This window comes from Pseudonaja textilis, chromosome 2 (assembly GCF_049901715.1).
Source record: "Pseudonaja textilis isolate UNSWEBS1 chromosome 2, rPseTex1.2, whole genome shotgun sequence".
In the NCBI taxonomy this organism is placed as follows: Eukaryota; Metazoa; Chordata; class Lepidosauria; order Squamata; family Elapidae; genus Pseudonaja; species Pseudonaja textilis.
Window position 1 is genome coordinate 78,675,119 of NC_141991.1, and position 22,703 is coordinate 78,697,821.

General features: G+C 40.1%; 1 protein-coding gene across 1 annotated transcript; it reads left to right on the forward strand.

Moving 5' to 3' along the window:
• Nucleotides 1-671: 671 nt before the first annotated feature.
• Nucleotides 672-22,701, forward strand: PPP2CA (protein phosphatase 2 catalytic subunit alpha). Its single transcript, XM_026696484.2, has 7 exons — nucleotides 672-1,050; nucleotides 16,044-16,253; nucleotides 17,089-17,262; nucleotides 17,450-17,539; nucleotides 19,991-20,152; nucleotides 20,319-20,437; nucleotides 21,096-22,701. Exons 1-7 carry the CDS (start codon nucleotides 949-951, stop codon nucleotides 21,166-21,168), a joined length of 930 nt encoding a protein of 309 aa, XP_026552269.1. The 5' UTR covers nucleotides 672-948; the 3' UTR covers nucleotides 21,169-22,701.
• Nucleotides 22,702-22,703: the final 2 nt, after the last annotated feature.

A 22,703-nucleotide genomic window follows, 5' to 3' on the forward strand; every position in this document is an offset into this window, starting at 1 on the left:
GTCTGACCTTTGGAGGGCACTGGCTAACATCAATTGCAATGTTCTATGTGCGTCTTCGGTATAATTTTTATTGCGTTGACAACCCATCGGGGGAAATGGATTTGCGAGATTTTTGTCTTGTTCAACCTGACGCGGTCCGCTAAACTGGAGACTTTTTTTGCGCTTCAGCTTCAATGTCTCCTACCTTTCGTATCTATGGAATGGCACGGAAAAAAAATCGCTGGGGACGACTCATTCAGATTTTTGGAGTTCAGTTATGGGACAGTAGAGGAATATAGTACTTTGCAAAGCATCTTCCTCCGAAGTTGATTCAAACTTTCTGCGAGAATTAGAATGCGCCTTTACCTTTCTATTTCTAAACTGTGATTCAATTTATGTATTCAATTATGTATTTATGTATTCAATTTCAAAGAAGAGCTACCTTTCTCTGCGCGCGACCAGGACGCCTCACACCGTCCCCCTCCAATACACTCCCTGGAATCTTACCCCATTCGCGAGTCTAGAACGCGCAGACGAACTCATCGAAACACCGCCGCGCCGCCGCGGACGGGGCTTGCGCGCATGCTCGAAGAGGCGTACTGTGGGGCGCTCAGGGCAGAACCGCCCATTTGACTGTAAGGACGCATGTGCGCCGCCTGAGCTGGTCTAAGGAGGGTGGGAAGTGTGGGGGTGACGTCAAGGCGCGGCAGCCATTACACGGAGAGCGGACTGGATGAGCGAGTGTGAGAAGTAGCCGCTGCCGCTGCTCCCCGTCGCCTTGGAGGGAGAGATTCCGCCGTGCATGTCTCTCTCTCCTCCTCCGTCCACCCCTCACTCCTTCCCGACGCTTAGCACTCTCCCCTAATCTCCGCGAGGGGGAGGGAGGAGAAGGGTGGGCGGAGGTGGGGCAGGGGTGGTGGGTGCCGGCGAGAGAGCGAAGAAGGCAGGCAGGAAGCAGGAGCAGCGACGATGGAAGAGAAGGTCTTCACGAAGGAGCTCGACCAGTGGGTCGAGCAGCTGAACGAATGCAAACAGCTCTCGGAAGGGCAAGTCAAGAGCCTGTGCGAGAAGGTGGGCAGCCAGTGGCGCGGGAAGCGGGTGGGGGGGGGGAGACCCAGACCCAGCCGGGCTGTGCGTGTGTGGGGAGGGGGAGAGAAATATACCGGGGGGGGGAGGAGGGGGAGAGGAAGAGGCCCGGCTGTCCGACAGACAATTCGGGAAAGGAGCCTCGGTGGAAACGCACCGGGATCCAGCAAGATCCGGAAGGGATCGCGAGTGGGCACCGATCGCGGGAGGCTCCGCTGAGATGAGGAAGCGGGTGAGGGCCAGGAGGGCGCTGGGACGAGCCCGGACTTGGGGGAGCCATCCCACCCGGCGGGATGAAAGAAGAAGCGGCGGCGGTGGCGGCGGCGAAGGTGGAAGCGGAGGAGTAGTCCATCTGCCCAGGGAAGGCAGAGCGGGGTGTGTCCCAGGGTCAGGTGCAATGTAAGAGACGGCGCTCTTGGCGGCCAGGCTGCCCACTCTGCGAGCCCCGCGAGGCACTCCCGAGGTATTTTTCTTTTTTCCTCGCGGAGTAGCCGGTGTGGCTCAATGGATCGCTTCCCCCGCTGGTCCTGCGCCCCCTGTCGCATCGCCCGCTCCTCCTCCTCCTCCTCCTCCCACTAGCTCTTAAAATGGCGCCTTTCTCCGAAAATAATGCTGCTAGGAAGTCACTTGTGTTCGGCGGGCGGGTTTTGATGCACGGGCTAGTGATGGAGGGAGAGGTTTGATGAAAGATGCCGGCGAGAAGAAAAGAGAGGAACGAAATGTATTGTTCTAAATCCGCGCAAGCTCTCGGCTGTCCCCCAAGCTCGCTCGGATCGAGAGGATTCAGCGATTAATTTATGCGGTCGGAATAGCGTTCGGATCGTGATTTATGTCCAGAGGTTGTAATTTTACAACGCTTCCTTGGCATTTTATTCCACTGAACTTAATGGATCTTACTTCCGAGTAAATATACAGAAAAGCATTGTTGGAATAATGGGAGAAAATAGTGAATCACCCTGGAATCTTATTTTCTTGTATTGCAGTAGCATGTAATGATGAATCAGTTCAATTGGATTGTAACATTGTCAAATTTCTTCCTAAAATGCAATTGATTTTTTTTAATGATGCATTTGAATACCATTTGTTAAATCACAGTAACAAATGGTATTCGAATATTTAATTTATTAGAGTAGCATTACATTAACTTTATTACATTAAACTTAAATGACAGCAGGAGAAAGGGCAGTTTTTTTCTCAGCGCGTAGTATTTCTTTTTCTAAATTGACTCCTGTGGCTATTCATGTCACACTCTTTCAGTCCATACCACCTCACAGAGTTGTCATTGTGGAGAGGAGGAGGAAGGGGTATTCGATATGTTCACTGTCCAACTGAATTATTTCCAAAAATAGCAGGTGGAATACAAATTAAATAAATAACAATTGTATTTAATTCAAGTTTAAATTTAGGATTATGGTAAGTACTTTTGGCTTAGAAATCTATCTGATGAGATATGTAGTGATTTGGTAATTTTCATTTGATCCATATATAATTTTTTTAAAAAATATTTAATATTTAACCTTCAGTGACAAAGCAGTTAAAAATGTTAAGAGTGCTTTTTGATATAAACCAAAGGTAGTCCTTGACTTACAACCACAATTGAGCCCAAAATTTCTGTTCAGAAATTTGTTAAGTGTTTTGCCCAATTTTACGACCTTTCTTGCCACATTTGTTAAATGAATCATTGCAGTTGTTAAGTTAGTAATACAGTTGTTAAATTAATCTGACGAATTGACTTTGCTTTCAGAAAGCAAAAGGGATCATGTGACCCCAGGACATGCAACTATCATAAATATGAACCAGTTGTCATGCATCTGAATGTAAATCATGTGACCATGGGGATGCTGCAGTGGTGATAAGCGTGAAAAATGGTCATAAGTCACATTTTTAGTGCTTTTGTAATTGAATGGTCACTAAACAAACCATTGTAAGTCAAGGACTATTGTATTCCTCAGTTATAGATGTCTTTGGAGCTTCTCAGACATCCAGGTCATGGTTGTCCCAAAAGTGCTTTTTCAAAAGGCAACCAGGACTTTGTTTAAAAAGTCCAGTTGCCTTTTGAAAAAGCACTTGTGTGATATTAAATACATTGAATTTGCAGCTCACTTATGAGATGCTGCTTTTAACTAGAATTTGAAGCCACTGTTTTTTTAGTTTTGTTAAAGAGTTAGGTGTTAAATATGGGAAATGAATCCTTTCCATACTTGGAGCAGTGTACCTTTGATAGTAAAGCATTTGGAGAGAAAAATTAAGATTGTCCATGTTTAGTGATTGCCACGTTTAATGACTATTTGCCGTTACAGTAGTGATGAAAAATAACTTTACAACCAATCCTCATATTTACAATCCTTGTAGATCTGTAAATCAAAGAAAATCATAGTTGTGGTTTCATTTAGGAACTGCTTCATTTAACAACAAAGATCCTGGTCCCAATTATGGTTGCTAAACAAGGACTACCTGTAATCCAAGTAGTAAGGTTAAACTGCAGAAATAAATATAATGGTAATAAGGCCAGCATGATTTTTAACATGAAATATGAATGGTATGAGATCAGGAAGCTTTTTTGCTTGTTCAATGATACATACATGAATAAGTGAAACATTTTCTCATAGATTCATTATTATCCTTTTGCTAATATGATAAGAATAGCAGGTAGAAATTGTGGTTTTGCAAACTGACTATGTGAAATTCTTTTAAATGTTATTGGAAAAATTCACTAACTCCTTTGGGCTTTTCAGATTATACCAAATGCAGAAGTTCCTGTCAATTTATGTTTTGGAAAATTCAGAACTGAAATCTAAAGAAATATTTTTATAAAATTGAATTGTTTATTCAATAAAAGAGGAATGCATAATAATATATTGATCAGACTTGTACAAAATATAGCATACTTACAGAAAAATCCTTGTTTTTCTAAGATTTTTGTTCAGGTTATCAGTTATCTCTTGTTTTATGTATTTCTTTTATAGTAATACTTATATTTCTGAAACTTGTCCTATTCATTCTGCACAGGGCCATTGCTTGGAATTACCTTTCCTAAAAGAATTTTTAAAATTATTTTGGCAAATCTCGGTTTTCTTAAAGCCATGTGATATTTCAATTTTGTTAGTGCTCAGCACATAATGCCATGTTCCTATATAACAACATCTTCTAGGAAATAAAGTTGGATTATTACAAATTATGGAGGAAGGGTAGAATATCAAGATTTTTTAAAAAAAACATGGACAAAGAACATGCACTTTGCTTCAGAATTTTTTATTATGTGGACAGAAATTTAAGTTGCAGTTTTTGTTCAGAACACAGCAAGGGAATAGAAAGAATTGAGCATGAGAAGTTATTCATACTAAAAAACCCAGGCATTTAAGGTAAATAGATTAAAGGTTACATATTTAAGTTACGGTAGTGATTTGTTCTAAGGAAATTAAACAGATTTTAATTTTTCACTTGAATTAAGATATTAATGACAAATACTGTCCTGCTGATACAGTTAATACAAATATAATAAACTATATTGCCTCTTCCTGTCTTTGCTAATAAAGAAAATAATTGTTCATTTCCTCCATGCTGATTCTCTTTTCTAGTTAAAAGAGCTTGTTGCTCTGTACTGGTATGCCTTTAATTTAGATATGAAGATAAGTAACTACTAGCTAAATATGCAATTGTTAATTAGTTCTGAATTGGATTAGGTACTAATAGAAACCTGATGAATCTGCGTACATAGTATTTAAGGTTCTCATCAGAAGTAATGAGGTTTTTAAATGTTACTCATCAGATCAGCATTTAAGTTAGCAATTAAAGCCCTGTATTATGACCTCACTTTGAAACGTTGTCTTAGCTTGGATTAGGTGTAGTATTTCAAATAAAAACCAAGTTGTTCTAGTCTGCAATTTCGTATATTTCAGTGTCTTGTGACATATGTATGCTTAAGATTAACTGAAATGGACGCGGTGGCTCAATGGCTAAGACATTGAGTTTGTCAATCAGAAAGGTCGGCAGTTCAAATCTCTTAACACCACGTAATGGAGTGAGCTCCCATTACTTGTCCCAGCTTCTGTCAACCTAGCAGTTTGAAATCATGTAAAAATGCAAGTAGAAAAATAGGGACCACTTTGGTGGGAAGGTAACAGCGTTTCGTGCGCCTTCAGCATTTAGTCATGCTGGCCACATGACAACAAAGACATGTTTGGACAGCGCTGGCTCTTTGGCTTTGTAACAGAGGTGAGCACAGCCCCCAAGAGATGGAAACTAGCACATATGTGCGCAGGGAACCATTACCTTTTAAAAGTAAGTTCAATTTTTGAAATCAAACTAATATTTTGAATCTTACATTTTATACATCAACTTTTAAAGTGTTGCTTAAGACAGAAATCCTAATGATAAATAGCAAGAATAAGATAAATTTTATAGGAACTTATCACGTTACTGCTTTGAATAGTAACTAGGACTGCAGCCATTCATATTTTTTAGAGGAAAACGTTTGGATGCGTTGGAGTGTCTGACGTTTAAATTCAGTAGATGTGGATGAGTTAGTTAATCTTAAGAATTTTGCAAATTTACCCAAGCTCCTTTGAATGCTGTTCCATGTATTATATCTGTCTATAACAGGGGTAGTCAACCTTTTTATACCTACCACCTAGTTTTGTATCTCTGTTAGTAGTAAAATTTTCTCTAATCGCCCACTGGTTCCACAGTAATGGTGATTTATAAAGTAGGGGACCAAACCCCTACCACCCACCATGAAAGCTGGAACGCCCACTAGTGGGCGGTAGGGACCAGGTTGATTACCACTGGTCTATAGGGTGAACTAAAACAAGCCTTGGATCATGTGGAAAGCTGTATTAGAAAGTTACTTAGGATGCAGTGAAGGCAGCAGTACTATTGTAGTGACAGAAAATATTTATTTGCTTTTATTTGTGCTTAAACATGTAGACATGAAGTTTTTATTGTTGTATGTTAGCTGCATCCAATCTTAGTGAAAACTCTTTTATGTCTGTTCCATGCAACTGCTATCCAGGTGGTAATGTACAATTTTGGTTAATGCATGATATAAAGTGAACAATGACAAGGCATTGTAATAGATTGAACTCAATCTTAGGTCTTGAACTTTCCATTCCATTCATAATAAACTACACCAGGTCTTAATTTAATGCTTTTAAGAAGCAGACTATCATAAAATCTCACATCTGGGTGTGTGAGAAGTGCTGCAGGGATTGGGAAGGGGGTTTGAATGTGTGCCAGAGATGCTACATGAATTGGGAAGGGCACGTGAGTAGATAGTGTGGATCAGGAAGGAAGCTGAGAGTTTTGTGAAAGGTGCTGTGAGTCAGCATGGGGAGGCAATGTGGGTAGGGAAGAGTGCGTGTTATGGGCCACGCAGGTCAGGGAAGGTTCATGGAGTTATGTAAGAGGTACTGTGTAGTTTGGGGAAGGTGGGCGGGCAGCACAAGCCAGGGAATGGGTGGTGGCACAGATCAGAGAAAGTGCTTTCCTTCCTTTCTGAGAGCTAAGTGTTGCTAGGCGGAGGAGGAAGTTAGGGATTGCAAGACCGGCTAGGAAACTATCACAGAACATTGAAAATAAAGATTGTGTGACCATTTGAAGTTACGATGATGTGGAATGAAGGACATATGATGGGTTCTTGAAATTCTGGCTATTGTATTGCCCTTGCAATAAGATGAACATTTGGGCCCACCCACATTTACAACTGCCTTTTGGCTGCCCGCCTATCCACTGCCACCAGCTGCTCCCATCTCCTGGTCCCGCCTACCATTCTGTGTGCCGTTAGTGTACTGGCCTGGGTCTTCTTTCACAGAGGTGCAGCTTGGCCTTCTCTTGCAAGCTGCCCAGGGATTTTACAAAAGAAGGACTTGTACAGGTTGGGAAAGGTCAGCATATGAAAAAAGACCCTTTTCCGCAGCTAGGGCCTTCTTTCACTAATGGACCTTTCATACCCCTCCTGGTTCCTTCTATCGTATCGCCTAAGAAATCAGACCCAAACTGCACTAGGCTAAAATTATGTCCCAGGTGGCACAATAACAATATACAGTGTGGTGGGTTCAGTAATAGGTAGGGGTTGCTTACAGCAGCACATAGGCAAGCAATAAAATGAACAGAGACAGAGAGGGGGGAAGATAGGTGGGTGAAAGGAGTTGAAGTAGAAGCAATTGTTACCTCCTGCCAAGAATAGGATAGAGCTGGAGGGGATCTTGGAGGTCTTCTAGTCCAGCCCCCTGCTCAAGCAGGAGAACCTATATCAAGTAGCTGTCCAGTCACTTCTTAAAAACCTCCAGTGATGAAGTGCCCACAATTTATGAAGGCAAGCTGTTCCACTGGTTAATTGTCCTCTTAGTTAGAAAGTTTCTCCTGAATTCCAGGTTGTTTATCTCCTTGATTAGTTTCCATTCATTGTTTCTTGTCTTCCCTTCTGGTGCTTTGGAAAATAAGTTGATTCCCTCTTTGTGGTAAGCCCCTCAAATATTGGAATACTGCTATCATGTCACCCCTAGTTCTTTTTTCCTCTAGACTAGACAACTCCAAATCCTGCAACCGTTCTTCATATGTTTTAGTCTCCAGGCCTTTGATCATCTTAGTAGCTCTTCTCTGATCTTTTTTTCAAAGTCTCAACATCTTTTTCGTAGTGTGGTGACCAAAATTAGTTGCAGTATTCCAGGTATGATCTTACTAAGATTTTATAAAGTGGTACTAATGCTTCATGTGATTTTGATTCTATGCCTCTGTTTATATATCCCAGGATTGTATTAGCTTCTGGGGCTTTTTCTGCACACTGCCAGCTCATATTCAAGTGATCATCCAATAGGACTCTGTGGTCCCTCTCACAGTTACTGTATTTGAGACAGGTCTCGCCTAATCAGTACTTACATCTTTGGTTTTTCCTGCCGAAATGTAAAACTTTGCTTTTCTCCAAATTAAAATTCATTGTGTTGGATGGGGCACATTGTTCAAGTCTGGCTTGAATCCAGTTCAAGAGTGACTTGAATCAGATAGCTTCTTGCTTAAATGATCATGTAGGATTCATTCAATAACAACTGGGATTGTCAGAAATGCCATCACTAAGCAGAACAGTCACTTGACAATTGGCTTAATGATTGTCTTGGTTTGTAATGGAATTGTCAGTCGTTAAGTGAAGACTACCTGTAGATTAAAAACATTTGGGGAATTGATTGTCTTTACTTTAGACTGATGCAAATATGAATTTTATTTAGTCTGACTTTTCTGAACTTGCTTTCTTGTATGTATGCCATTTAAAAAAATTAGAAACCCAATAATATTTATATTGAGGTAATTTAATTTAGGTATAGAATTTGCTACCTTTCTATTATGGTGGAGCATTGAGTATAATCAAATTGTATAGTTGACCATTGATGAGTTGTTAAAAAATATCAATTTCTGCCAGTATTGCCATAAGACACCTGGCGTTGGGAATAAAATACTTGTAGAAAATTATTTGAAAGGTAATACTTAGTAATAATAAAGAATCATTCATTTGATTTTTAGACACCTGAAATCAATGCTGTAATTTAATTTCAGACTGATATTTGTGAGAACATACAGACTTGGATGGACAGTTTTGCATGCATGCTAATATTCTCTTAATTGAAAACTTCCAAAGTGCTATTTTATTTTGGCAATGCAGTGTGTATTGCTGCTTAAGAAATTTTTATTTATTGGATCTTCATTATTTTATTACAAGCTATATTCCCATGATGGTGAACCTATGGCACATGTGCCGGAAGTCGCACGCAGAGCCATCTCTGCTGACATGCAAACTGTTGCCCCAGATCAGGTCCACTGCACATGCTCATGTATCTCCTGCCAGCCAGCTGATTGTGGGGTATCTGCCATGCATGTGTGGGGCTGGAGCACCTGCAGGGAGGGTTTGCGTGCACATGCGTGGGGTGGGGGTGGGGGAGTCTCATGCGCATTGTATTATGGGTGCAGGCACACACGCACTTTTGGCACGTGACGATGAAAAGGTTAGCCATCACTGCTATATTCCATTTTAATCTTCTTGTGGTTCTGTTACGTGAATGGAAAGTGTCTTCAAATAAAGCTGATAAGAAATTGTCACTTAGTAATTATAAGTAAATAGATAATATTTATTGGTGTGAATGCTGCAGATTTTATTTGTATTACAATAGCTTCTGTAGATTTCAGAATCATAATTAATGATATCATAGGGTTAGGCTTTGTCTAAAGAGTGCCAGAGAATAGCTGTATCGGTTTTTATTCAGATAATCCATTTATTTGACCTGACCATGATAGTCATATTATGAAAATACCATTGCATTCTGCAGAATTTTAAATGTGCTCACTGCTTCCCTCAGTTTTTGTGTCCTAAAAAGACTTTATTTGAAAAGAGACACGTATTGTATGCTAGAATAGAGAAAAACTAAGCAACACTTAAGAGAAAGGTGAAACATTTCTGCTTTTGTACTTGTTCTACATTTTAAACAAAACTTATTCATAGGGATGGTTAAATCCAAATAGCTTGTTTTTTAAGGTTAAAATGATTTCCATTGTTATGTTAGTAATTTCAATTGCATGCCTCAATTTTAAGTAATTTATTTTATTTTAATCCATAATGCTGATCTTTGGGTAACCACTAACATTGGTAAAAACCTTTGTATTTAATAATACTTTCATTTTTTAATGTGTTGGCAAAAAGTTATTTGAAAGGTAATAAGTCATAATGCCTATGAAAGAATAGCAGATTTCACATTTTTAAAAATAGACTATTTATAATTGGTCTTAGGTGCTTATGGTATATATTTCATATTTAAAACAAACTTCATTATTTCTCAAAGCTTTGTGGATGCTGTTAAATGTAAGACTTAATACAAAAACAATACTTTGGGGTTGCCTACCTTTAGCGTAGTCAAAGAACAAGCTATCCCAGATAATAATATTATTCTTCAGAATTGGCTATGTTTAAAGGAGGAAAGAAGGTTCACAGTAGTTGTCTTATTATTCTCGGCACTATTAATAGCATTCAGTTTTGTTATTTCACAAGTAATAACTTCAGTTACAACATTGAACTCCAAGTCTCTTCACATAGGATAATGTTGAGTTAAGCAATATTCTGTAGCAAAAACATAAAATGTTATGCAGATGGGGAAGATTGGTCCCAGAACTTTTCAGTACTTATGAAAGTAGCGTAAAAATGGGCAATGTCTGGTTATTTTTAGTTTGCCTGCTTTCCTTCTCCTTCAGTTTTCTTTTTGAATAATTTGAATCAAACTGAACAAATATGTATATCTTTTCTGTGATATAAGTTTTACTATGAACTATGGAACAATCAGATTTCTTAATTGGTAAGTTTCAAACTAAAAGATTTCTGAATTATTTATTTAGAGATGTTTTACTCTTTGGCAGTAGAACTTTTATATATGTTGTACCGTAGCCCCTTTCCTTGGAGATTATAATTTCTGCTGTTCTAAAAGAAGGTACCATTTGAAATACCTATATGTAATTTATCAAATCGAATGTGCCACCAAAGTCAGGTAACACTGCAGTCATTAGATCTTTCTGAAGCTACATTGCTTTGGGGAAAGGATGTTGAAATATGTTGAAGGATTACCATATTTAGTACTGTTTCATAGTTCTCCTTCTGAGGTGCAGATGTATATAGGGTGTTATCTCCCTCTTATATGGATTTGTCATGAATGCCCATAATAACACAATGAGAAAAGTGCATCCTTTTTTGACCCACTGTTTGCACAAAAATCTTGAACATGCTCATCTAAAATTTACCAGACTTTATTTTACCCGAAAAAATAAAAGTGCCATTTAATTTTGTCAAGAAAGGAGCATGTATCTGGGGCACACATTTGCCCTAATTTCTCTGAAATTGCATTGACTTCCATTTTCTAATAAACAACCATATTTGTAGTTTTGTCTAGCAACAAATGTTTTAAATGGGGCGTTGGTTCTTACCTGATACGCTTCTTTTCGTAGAGCTGTTGAGAGTGTCCAGGTTGGGAGGAGCTCCAGTCTCGGCTCTTCCAGGCTGAGCTTGAAAATTGAGGCCCCTCACCGTCACATGGTCCTCGGGCACTCCCAGGTTTTGCACAGACGAGAAGGAAAGTCCTGTTCTCATCACACTCAGGAAAAAAATATATTAGATTGCTTGGTCGAACAGCCAGGTTTCCCACCAGACGGCCTACGGGTGGGGCTGGACACTCTCAACAGCTCTACGAAAAGAAGCGTATCAGGTAAGAACCAACGCCCCTTTTCCATAGAGCTGTCTCGAGTGTCCAGGTTGGGACATACCAAAGCTTGGCTAGTCCTGCGGGTGGGGCCCCGTCTGGAATAGAATCTCTCCTGGAACCCTGATGACCCGCTGGAAGGCATGCCCAACAGGAGAAAACCCCTGGATGTTGGAATGTCTCAACAAGGGGCCTAAAGAGGAGGCGGAGCTATCCGGGAGGCAGTCCCGCCAAAGAGGCCAACAGGTGTGCACTGGGACCGGGATTCAAGAAACTGGGAAGATCGACCCGTGTTGGGAATTCCCCTGGGAGAACTCTGGGACAGAGAGAAGGAGGGAGCGCAGAGATCTGTGTGAGGCCCGGGAGCGCAAGAAGGGACCCGGCTAGCATTGAATGGGGGTAGATGTGTTGCCGACCAGTTGCCCAGGGCAGGGTGAGGAGGACAAGAGTGCTCCTGGGGTAGGAGCCTGTTGCAAGCAGGGTTAAAGGTCGGAGTAGAGAAGGCCTTCTCGCACTCCTTCCTCTTTTTTTTTTTTTTTTTTAAAGGACAAGCGCCTGAGGGCGACTGCATTATCGAGAACGACGGAGCGAACCTCTCCCGGATCCCGGGAGGCTTCCTGGAAGAAGTACCTCCGGACCCATCGGCTCCGCTCGGTAGGGAGATCTATAGGGAGAGGATCGGTAGTATCTGGCAAAGGAGGAGGAGTGAGAAGAACCTGGCGAGAGAGAGGGGGAGCCTCTGAAGTCGGACCTCCTAGAGAGGGAAGGGAGGTACTTGCGCTTGTTCCGGTCTCGCCAGGAATGGGTCGAGAACCGGTCCAAATCTTCCCCCAGAGATGGGGGCTGTTGCTAGCTTAGTCTTGTTTTTGCGTCCGCTTGCCAGTGGCGGAGCCAGAGTAGAGAGACGGCGGGCGGTAACCTGGACGAAATGGCCTGGTGGAGAACTTTGCCGCCTGGAAGGTGGCGTCTGCAGCTTCGCCGCGGCCAGGATCTTGGCAATGTCCTGGTGCGCCCTGAGATTGGCTGTGGGGACATGCTGCTTGAGCTGCTGGAGCCACTTGATGGAAGACCTGGTGAAAAAGCAGCGCGGCAGTGGAAGCCCTGACTGCCCAAGCGTCAGAGAGGTGAGCGCGGCACAGGGCCAGTTCAGCTCGCTTGTCCTCGGGCTGGAGAGCATCGGTGAGTCGCTGGGAGTAGAGCGGGAAACCAGGCCCACCACGGGCTCGTCCACGGGGAGGGGGTCGAGCAAGGTGGAGAACTGCGGTTCCAGGTTAAAAAACCGCTTGTCCTGGGCGTTGGGGGGAGGGGGCCCCGAGGAGGCCAGCTGCCTAGAAACCATGTCTGAGAATATGGGCGGGACAGGGATCACCTCAGTTTCCGCCACGGGCTGAGAGAAGAGAGAGTCGGGAGGAACCCCTGCCGCCGCTGGGTTGGGTGGGGGAGGGGTTCAGGCCCGAGGTGGTCCTGGCTTTGAACAGGAGGGACCTAAATAGGTGCGGTTTAAAGAGCCCTAGAAGCGCGGGCTGACCTGGAGGGAGGCCCTCGTCCTCCGACATGTCCCTTCTGGGGACCTGTTCCCGAAAAGAGTTCACTGCCTATGAGGACCTCATGTCAAGGTCCTGCTCGTCCCCAAAGAGGGAAGGGTCCCGGGTTCTTGGGCCTCCATTCCCTCCAACTCCAAAGGTAAGGTTAAGTCCTCTTGGGGAGTTGCCTGACCATGCGAGGCCGCTGATCCTAGAGCCTCGGGGGCGCGGGCCGAGGAGCCAGACCGGCCAGCTGCTGCATCTGTTGCGCTACCCTTTGCCGGATGGCCAGCTCCATAGCCTGCATTGGGTTTTCGGGTATTTCCGCCATGGGGAGAGACTCCTCCGGGCGCAGTTCTACAGCAGTGGTGGGCAAGGTGACCTCAGGGCCTGTCCAGGCTGTGGGGAGAAGCAGAAGCAGGAGGAGGGGAGAGGAGGATGGGTGGAGGTTGATGGAACGGAAGGGTCCCGGGACACAGAGCTTGACTCCTGAGAGCGTCTGTCAATTTCCCTTCGAGGCCCTGTGTCGCCTGAGGGCATCCCTTTGGGAAGCTTTGGATGGTTCCTGTGCCTGTTTGCGCAGGTGGTGGGATTGGCCTTGGCCTTCAGAGAAGTGCCACGAGAGGTATTGTCGTCTGCCATCTGGAGAGGGAGAGAAAAAAGGAAAAAAATTTTCTGGTTAATGCGAGGCGGTTAACGGGTCTGGGTACAGCCTAAGCAGAGGCTGGAACTCCCAGTGCTCGTGTTGCGCCCCCTTTTTGTCAAGGCCACAGAATTGTTCTGTAACGTGTTGGGAAGTAGGGCCTAGCCGGGGCCAATCAGCCAGAATGACGCATAAGCTGTCCCTGCCGGGCGGGAAGGGGAAGGGACATGGCAAGCAAATAACTCCTTAGTTGGGGGAGACTTAGGCAGAATTGCAAGGTATTTGAGCAGTCCCAGGACCTGCCCAGGAGTCAGGGAAGCAATGCGGCCTACTGGTAGGCCTCTGAAAAAAACCAATGACCCTGGGGCCGCAGGCAGAAGGGAATAATGTAAGCTGAAACCAGGTCTGGATGCGGCCTACGGGAGGCCGGGAATCCCAACGCACGTTCCACGCCCCCTTTTAGTAAAAAAAATTTTCTGTTTAAAATAGAGGTTTGGTACGAACCAGGGCCTAGCCCAGAGACCAATCAGCCAGAAAGGTGAACGCCAGGCAGCTACCCCTGCCGGACGGACCGGGGAAGGGTGAGGGGGCAGAGCTGCTACTTCGCCTGCTGGGGAAAAGGCTGCAGGGCCAACAGACCCTATTTCTGCAGGAGGCCTGTTGGTAGAATAAAAGACAGGCTGAGACAAGGGAATCCCAGGCTGCCTAATAGTCAGTTAAGGCTGCGGCCTGTAAAGGGCCTCTAGTAATGGCGGACGGCCATGCGGCCCTCCCAAGATGGAGGCCGTTCCAGGACACACCCAAGATGGCGTCCATTCCAGGGCACACCCAAGATGGCGGCCGTTCCAGGGCACACCCAAGATGGCGGCCGTTCCAGGACACACCCAAGATGGCGGCCGTTCCAGGGCACACCCAAGATGGCGGCCGTTCCAGGGCACACCCAAGATGGCGGATGCCACAGGGGCCCAAGATGGAGGCCGCAAGTAACGGAGGCAGCCCCAGCGGCGGTAAACTCCCAGGGAAGATTAGAGCCCTTGGGAGAACCAGGGAAGCGTACCCTGGGCTAGAAGGCGTTCGCGGGGGAAGCAGCGGCTAAGGCGAGAGAGGCAGGCAGAAGCAGAAGCGGCCTCGCGCGGAGCGATTAGGCGGCAAACGAAGCTGGGGGGAGCGCTCAAGCGCTCGTTTTCTCCCTTAAAGAAACGGCTCGGATATTAAAAACACTCCTGGGGAGTTCAAACCTGAGTTCCTGCGCTGCCTGCCGGTGATCCACGTGAAAGCGATGAGAGAAGAGGCCTAGAATGTTGAACGACCGGAGCAAGGGAAAAACAGCCTGTTAGCCACGAGGCTGAGCAAAAAACTGGGGAGTGCCCGAGGACCATGTGACGGTGAGGGGGCGTTCCTCAATTTTCAAGCTCAGCCTGGAAGAGCCGAGACTGGAGCTCCTCCCAACCTGGACACTCGAGACAGCTCTATGGAAAATAATGTTTTCATATATTGGGGAGAAGATCAGCTGAAAGAAATTGAGTGTTAATCAGACACATGATTTGAACAAGTCTTGCCATTGTGTGCACATTAACATTTGTAATATCTTTTTTCTGTATGGCTAGGACTCTATTTCTTACAGAAGTATAATTAACTGGCAATCATTAGGGGAACTGAATCTTTCAATTTAGAATTGAAACTTTTTTTTTGCAATTGGGGGTTAAAATTTGGTCTACTTTTACTCCTAACTTTTAATATAATAAAAAAGTTAGTATACTTTTATAAAGTTTTTTTTTACTAAATTGTTGCTATGATTGCTGCTTTAATGTTTTGCAAACAAGTAATTGCTTAGGGTGCAGTAGTATATGGATCTGGTCCATCTTGAGCAATTTCCTAATGCATTTTAGCAGACAATTACCTTGCAGATTATTATTTCACACTTGAGAATTGGATTTTTTTTTTCTAGACCGTAAAAGTATATTAGATTTGTCTAGTTTCATTTTGCCAACCTTAGAAATATGTGAATGTAATATTAATCTGTCAGGCTAATGGTTTGAAAGTCAGGAACTTGGATGTGACATTTTAGAAGTCATATATTGGTCCATGGTGAGGTATCATTAGTTTGATGATGTTAAATATAGATAACTTATATATGTCTGTTTCAAGTACAGTGTAAGTTCTGACCTATTGCTGGAAGTTGTAGAATTTGGATAGGCAAAAGTAGGTTAAAATTGAATTCCAGCAAGATTGGGTTTCTGTTTGTTCAGAAAATATCTGGTACTCTTTTTAGTTCAATGTTCTCAGCAATAATACCCACTTCTAGAGCAAGGCTTCCACCAGAAATCTAGTTGGATCCATTTCATCTGAACTTTGATTTCAACTACCCAAAGAAACATGGAAAAATCTACCACCACTACAATACTGTTATTGTTGTTGTCTCTCCCTATAATATTTGACAGTTTTAAGGATTGTGTTTATATTATGCTGTTTTTTTAGTTTTGATTTTTCTATTTTATGGGTCCAGATGAATTGTGCTTGTATTTATGATAAGTATTGTTCAGAAGCAGAAATTACTTAAGGTTAAACTGACTTTTTGCTTTGTTGCAGGCTAAAGAAATCTTAACAAAGGAATCCAATGTTCAAGAAGTAAGATGTCCAGTAACAGTTTGTGGAGATGTCCATGGACAATTTCACGATCTCATGGAACTTTTCAGAATTGGAGGCAAATCACCAGATACAAATTACTTGTTTATGGGAGACTACGTTGATAGGGGATACTATTCTGTTGAAACAGTAACACTTCTGGTAGCGCTTAAGGTAATAAAAATACATTTAAAACATGTTGGGATTAGAAATAACAGGCATATAGAAAATGTTGGGGTTACTTCCAGATATTTTGAATTTTATTATATTGTGCTTATATTCTGAATTACTGTATGGATTTAATACTGTTGAAAATTCTGCACAAAATAAAAACTGTAGAGGAGGAAATTATGCAATGGAGAAATTCAAAGAAACTCCCACATACTAATTAAGATGCTTAGATATGTAGTCCTTGATTTACAACAGTTCATTCAGAGTTATAACAGCATTGAAAAAATAGACTTATGACTACTTTTCACACAACTGTTGTAGTATTCCCATGGTCATGTGATCAAAATTCAGATCTTGGCAACTGATATTTATAACGGCTGCAGTGTCCTGGGGTCATGTGATCCTGTTTTGCAACCTCCTAATAAGCAAAGCCAAAAGGGATGCCAGATTCTTTTAACAACCGTGTTACTAACTTAACAACCACAATGTTTCACTTAACAACTGTGGCAAGAAAGGTCTTAAAATTCACTTAACTCATTTAGCATAGATCAAGGACTGATAAGATTCTACTCTTGAATTTAAATTTACTACACTCTCCCCCTCCCTATATATCAGTACTATCAACCTACACAAAAGGAGGTAGGAGGAATACAGATTTTTAAAATTTGGCTTCAAGAGATGTTTAGAACATTATGTTTTCTCCATACATCTATAAATAGTGATTACAATAGGGGAAGATACCGGTATATATTAATAGAGATCGGGACAAGTTGAGGTAGGGAACATAAAATGAAAAGTTCTTAATTGCTCTGATAATACTAACTACCTTTTTTAATAGGTCCGTTACCGTGAACGCATCACAATCCTTCGAGGGAACCATGAAAGCAGGCAAATCACTCAAGTGTATGGTTTCTATGATGAGTGTTTAAGGAAATACGGAAATGCAAATGTCTGGAAATACTTCACAGATCTTTTTGACTATCTTCCTCTTACTGCTTTGGTGGATGGACAGGTATGCTGAAAATATGAATATTTTTTGTTAATAGCAACAAAAATATAAAGTAGGGTGAATGTTCCAATGTATTTTAATCAGATGTTTTCCTTTTAAAACTATCTATAACTTTCAGAAAATATGTTCAGCTAACTAGTTTTTGATAATTAAAAAAGTTATTTTAATATTAGTTTTAATATTTTCACAGATTTTCTGTCTACATGGAGGACTGTCTCCATCTATAGATACACTGGATCATATTAGAGCACTTGATCGTCTTCAAGAAGTTCCACATGAGGTAACTTAATGCAATTTGAATTCTGAGTTGTGATTAATGTCTAATGGTACTGTTTAAATTATTTTTTCTTTTTTAATTATTAAAAATTACAATAATAAAAACGAATAGAAAAGAAAAAGAAAAAATATATGATGCAGAAGAAGAAAAAACTCAAAAAGAATATAGAAAAGAAAAAAAGAATACAATAAAGGAAATATATAAAGAAGGGACTCCCCCATCACAAGTAAAAACTATTTTAGTAATTTACCACTTTCTCTTAAAATACAGCAAATGATCTCTTCTCATATTCAATCTTTAATTTGTAAACAATAAAGCCTTACCAGTTTAATCCTGGTATCAGCAAAAGTCTGTTAAGGGTTACCTGAGGTTACATATCTATTTTAACCTTGATCATATAAAGCAACTGTACATTCTTTCCATTTACTTTTAACAAGCTTGATCTTTAATTCATTCAGAAAATGTCCTAGATTTTGATTTGTTTTTATTTTTTCTTTGTTCCTTTTCACAAAATTCTTCAAAACATTTAACAAGCCTCTTTTGTAGGTCCAGTATAGAAAATTTATCCATTTTACTCTCTTAGTTTATTTGTATATCCTTTTTAATTATTAGAACATCAGTTGGTTTCTTTCTGAGTAACATCTATTTCTATGTTGTTTTTGGAGCCTGTCATTTTTAAATCTAACTTTAAACCAGTTTCATTCTCGTCAGTTAAAACTTGTTATTCTTCCATAGTATATTTTAAACCCAGTCCGACTAAAGAGGCAGACAATCTTACAATTAATTTCTCAGCCCACATCCTTAAATAGATCTAATGTTAAGACAGTTTTCTTAATTCTATAATTGTGAGTTGACTTTGAGTATTCTTCTCCTTTATAATCTTTAGTTCCCTCTAGTGTCCATTTTTAAAAAGTTTTTTTTAAATAATTCAAAACATATTTTCCCACAGGAAGGCACTTTATAATTGATTCCCAAATCTTATTTCAGATTTATCTGAAGTCTATTTGTAATTTTGTAATAAAATTTTTAATCATCCCTTTGCTGTTTATTCGATTTTTTTTTCATGGAATTCACTTTTTGCAGAGCCATCTTTAGTCTGCTGCTATTCTCTAGAAGTCTGGAGTCTTCAAATTATTGATGAGTCTAGAGTTGGCAATAATGCAATTTTAATGTATTAATTGATTATGGAGTTTATAGAACCCTACTAAGAGATAGAACTTCAATCTAGGATGAAAGATTTAAGTACTGTACACGATAGAGAATCAGTGACATGATAGAGAATCAGTGCACAAGTAGATAATTTATTATACTCTCCTTGTTGCTGAAGGAACGAGCAAGTTAAGGGATATCCCAAAGTGTAGTTCAGCAATATCCGAAAGACAATAATTTCCTCAGTCTGATAGCATCATCTTTCTTTTAATCTTCATAATGGTGGATTCAGAATTATGTAGAGTTAAAAGTTAATGCCCTGGCTCTAATTTTAAATTCATGAGAATTAATTAGTTTGCTTTTACATTACTAATGTGTTGCAAAATTCCCTGGGTACTATTACCATACATACCTGACAATCTTGCTAATAAATCTTATAATTGTCAGTATTTAGAGCGTTCAGTGCTCTTTTATTGAGAAGTGGTATTAGCAGAATAGAGAGAGAAATTCTTTTAGCAGTCAATTTCTCTTACAAGCCTCTAGTTCTCCACTGTTGGTTGAGGAACTTTTCAAAGCAGCTACAAGATGGAAAATTATGTAGAAAATGAGTTCTCATATTAGGTGATTTTGCGAGTTCTTCTGATGGAACAAAGATTCCAATGAAATGGTGTCTGATTGTCTTATTGCTACAGATAACAGTCTATAAGAATGAAATAAAATAGATTCTAAGTATGAATAATTTATCATATTTCTGAAAAATCTTTCAGCCTTGATTTGTATATTATGTTACAGAAGAATGAGCCTGACTCAGGTTTTACTGCCTTGAGTGAGGAAGTAAATCAATTATATAAAGTGTTGGCAATCACAACTCAAACTTAGTGTTTGTCTAATTTTCACTTCTGTATTATATTTTCACCATTCTGAAAGAAACTTCTTTCTGTGGATGGCTAGAGTGTGGGCAAGGAGATGCTGTTTTTTTTTCTCCCCAGAAGTACATTCATTGCCACAATGTCTTACAGTATTGTTGTTCACAAGAATTAGCTTTAGTTGAATTCAGCTGTAGCTGAAAAGTATCTGTAATTGAATTCTTAAGAATGCCTAGGTGTAGGAAACTTAGCAATACATAAATTCTGAATTTCTAGTATCACTGCTAATAGTTACCATTAGCAGTGGATAAGTATAACTGTTCCCAACATATTTAGCCATTCCAATTGTTATTTTGAAAGTTTCCCTTTGAAGTTTCTATGTTGTTTTAGGCATCTTCCATTTTTAAAGGCTAAATCATTATGTTGAAATATTTCTTAGGGTCCAATGTGTGATTTGCTGTGGTCAGATCCTGATGATCGGGGTGGTTGGGGTATTTCTCCTCGAGGAGCTGGATATACTTTTGGACAAGATATTTCAGAAACGTTCAACCATGCTAATGGCCTTACGTTGGTTTCAAGAGCTCATCAGCTGGTAATGGAGGTAAGCTTGTATTGACATGCTCTTAACCGTTTTAAGATGTTTAAAATAAACCCAGATCATACCTTGATATACTTTAATACAGTAATATATTTTATTATAACTATAGTTTATATGCCTAATATTTTATCTGCAGAGGCTCTTATTAAAATTCCATATTTTTTTTCAGGGATATAACTGGTGTCATGATCGGAATGTAGTAACAATTTTTAGTGCTCCAAATTATTGTTACCGTTGTGGTAACCAAGCTGCAATTATGGAGCTTGATGATACTTTAAAATATTCATTGTAAGTATTTAAAAAAATATTTATATGAGAATGTTCAATGTTATATCTTCTAGTTAAAACTTTCACACACACAAAGTCACATGTGCTTGAAATAAATATGCACTGTTGCTTGATCTGGCCTTATCAGGTATTTCAGAAGAGATTATTTGTGGAATAGCCAATTTATTTTAAATTTGTATAACTTTAAAATTTTAAAACATTTATGTTTGGCTATTTCAGGGTGTACTCATTAATTCATGAGTTACTATAAAACCTAACCTTCAATCCTTAAAATTATTTTTCTAGATGAGTTCTTTGAAGTTTCAGCCCTAAGTTATGTTAAGAAATACTTGCTTCTGTTATATTAATACTATGTATGTTAAGGAATCTTTTTACTTTTAAGATTCACACAAATAGGTTGAATTCCTTTTTGAATAAACTCAGTGAATGATGAGACATTAATTCTGTGCCTGGATAGAACTTCCTTGGGAAATTCTTTTTCTCCCAAAGTGGCTCCTGCCATTTACTTTGCCATACTTAGCAGCGTTATAGGGAAGCTTCTCTCTCCTTCAGAAGAAATTGCTCTGAAGTGTTATTTGAAATTTCAAACAGTATTCATTTTGTTATAGGTTATTTTAAAAACATTAATAGACCAACAAATTTGGATTCTTTCTTCCAGTTTGCAGTTTGATCCGGCACCACGCAGAGGTGAACCACATGTTACTCGTCGCACCCCAGACTACTTTCTGTAATGAGATTTTCCACTTGTACAGTATTGCCATGAACCATGTGTTGACCTAAAGGAACATGGGAAGAGCAACAGTAACTCCAAAGTGTCAGAAAACATTTAACATTGAAACCTGTTTTCACATGGACCAAAAGATGTGCCATATTGAAATTCAAAGCCTCTTGTCTGTCAGCGACTGTGACCACTTTAGAATGAACCAGTTCATTGCATGCTTGAAGCAACATTGTTGGTCAAGAAATCAGTTTCTGGCATAGTTCTACTTGTAGTTACTTTTGCTTTCTCTGAGAGACTGCAAATATTAATACGTAGACATTTAACACTTCGTGAATTACAAGTAACTTTCCTTTTAGCTTTAGCTTTCCAGCATGATTGTAGATAAGAATAGCAAACTATCATTGAAGCTTAATGAACATTTTAAATAAGCACCAAGACTGACTTTTCTTATTTGTGTTCTTATTTTGTTTTTTAGAGAAACGATTTAATTTAATTGTATTATTGTTTCATCTGAACTCTGTTCCCACTTCCATTTTTCTCTCACACATTTCCTTTACAAAGTGTTCCATGTATGTGTTCTTCATAGTGAATTACTTTGAAAGAACAATTTATTTCTGTAAGATGTTGCTGCAGGAGAGTGTTGCAGCATTTTTCATAATAAACTTGTGAACTAAGTTTGGAAGATGTATTGCAAGCACATATCATGTTGTATTTAATAAAAAGTAGCTTTTATGTCTCTTTGAACCTTTGAAAGACCAAAACAAGACTAAGTCACAAACAAGCTGATTTCAGGAAACATTACAGTACATAAAAATCATAATCTAAGGATCAGATTCTGTAATCTGATATATTAGGCAAATAATTATTGCCATAATTCTGTAAGCATTTTTCAAACACCTAGGGAGAAAGCTATTCTTTGAAATGGATATTATGACATTTAATTCTATATTTAAAGTGAAAAGGTCTCCATTGTGAAGTTAAATCTAACTTCATCTAAGCATGGTCTTAAAAATTATATATCCTCAATGTTCCTGATGAAATCTACTTTTTTGCTATACTTGTAAACAAAAGAATATGAGGTTACTGCTTTTGTGCTACTGAATGAAAAATGGGAAGGAACTGGTGAGATCATAAATCAATCTCAATACTCTGCACCCATTTTTAGTAGTAGCAGTCTCTCATACCCATTACTCTCCTGCCCAGCTTACTTTCCTTTGGTTTGACCAGAAGACAGTGAGTACGTCATAGACTAAATACTCCAAATACTTGCTGAATATATTCTGATCACAGAACTTGGGATATTTAAATAGCTAGGAAAAATGAATCTATTATAATGGAAGTTAAATTCTTACTTGTAATTGTTGGTATCACACATTTGTTGAATGATGATGAAAATAGTGTAACAATGGGGATATACCAACAAGCCACCTGTAACCGATTGTCTCAAATGTGAAAATCAAAACATGTATTAACAGTGATTTCCTCTTACTTTGTAACTAGTGTTTTTACTTACCATTCAATAAAGTAGTAACAGAATAATGAAGT

What these genes read in the sequence shown, in the direction of transcription:
- PPP2CA (XM_026696484.2), top strand. Translation starts at nt 949, where the DNA reads ATGGAAGAGAAGGTCTTCACGAAGGAGCTCGACCAGTGGGTCGAGCAG. An exon ending in CTGCTTTGGTGGATGGACAG is followed by an intron (nt 17,263 to 17,449) that starts GTATGCTGAAAA and finishes ATATTTTCACAG; the next exon opens with ATTTTCTGTCTACATGGAGG. An exon ending in GATACTTTAAAATATTCATT is followed by an intron (nt 20,438 to 21,095) that starts GTAAGTATTTAA and finishes TCTTTCTTCCAG; the next exon opens with TTTGCAGTTTGATCCGGCAC.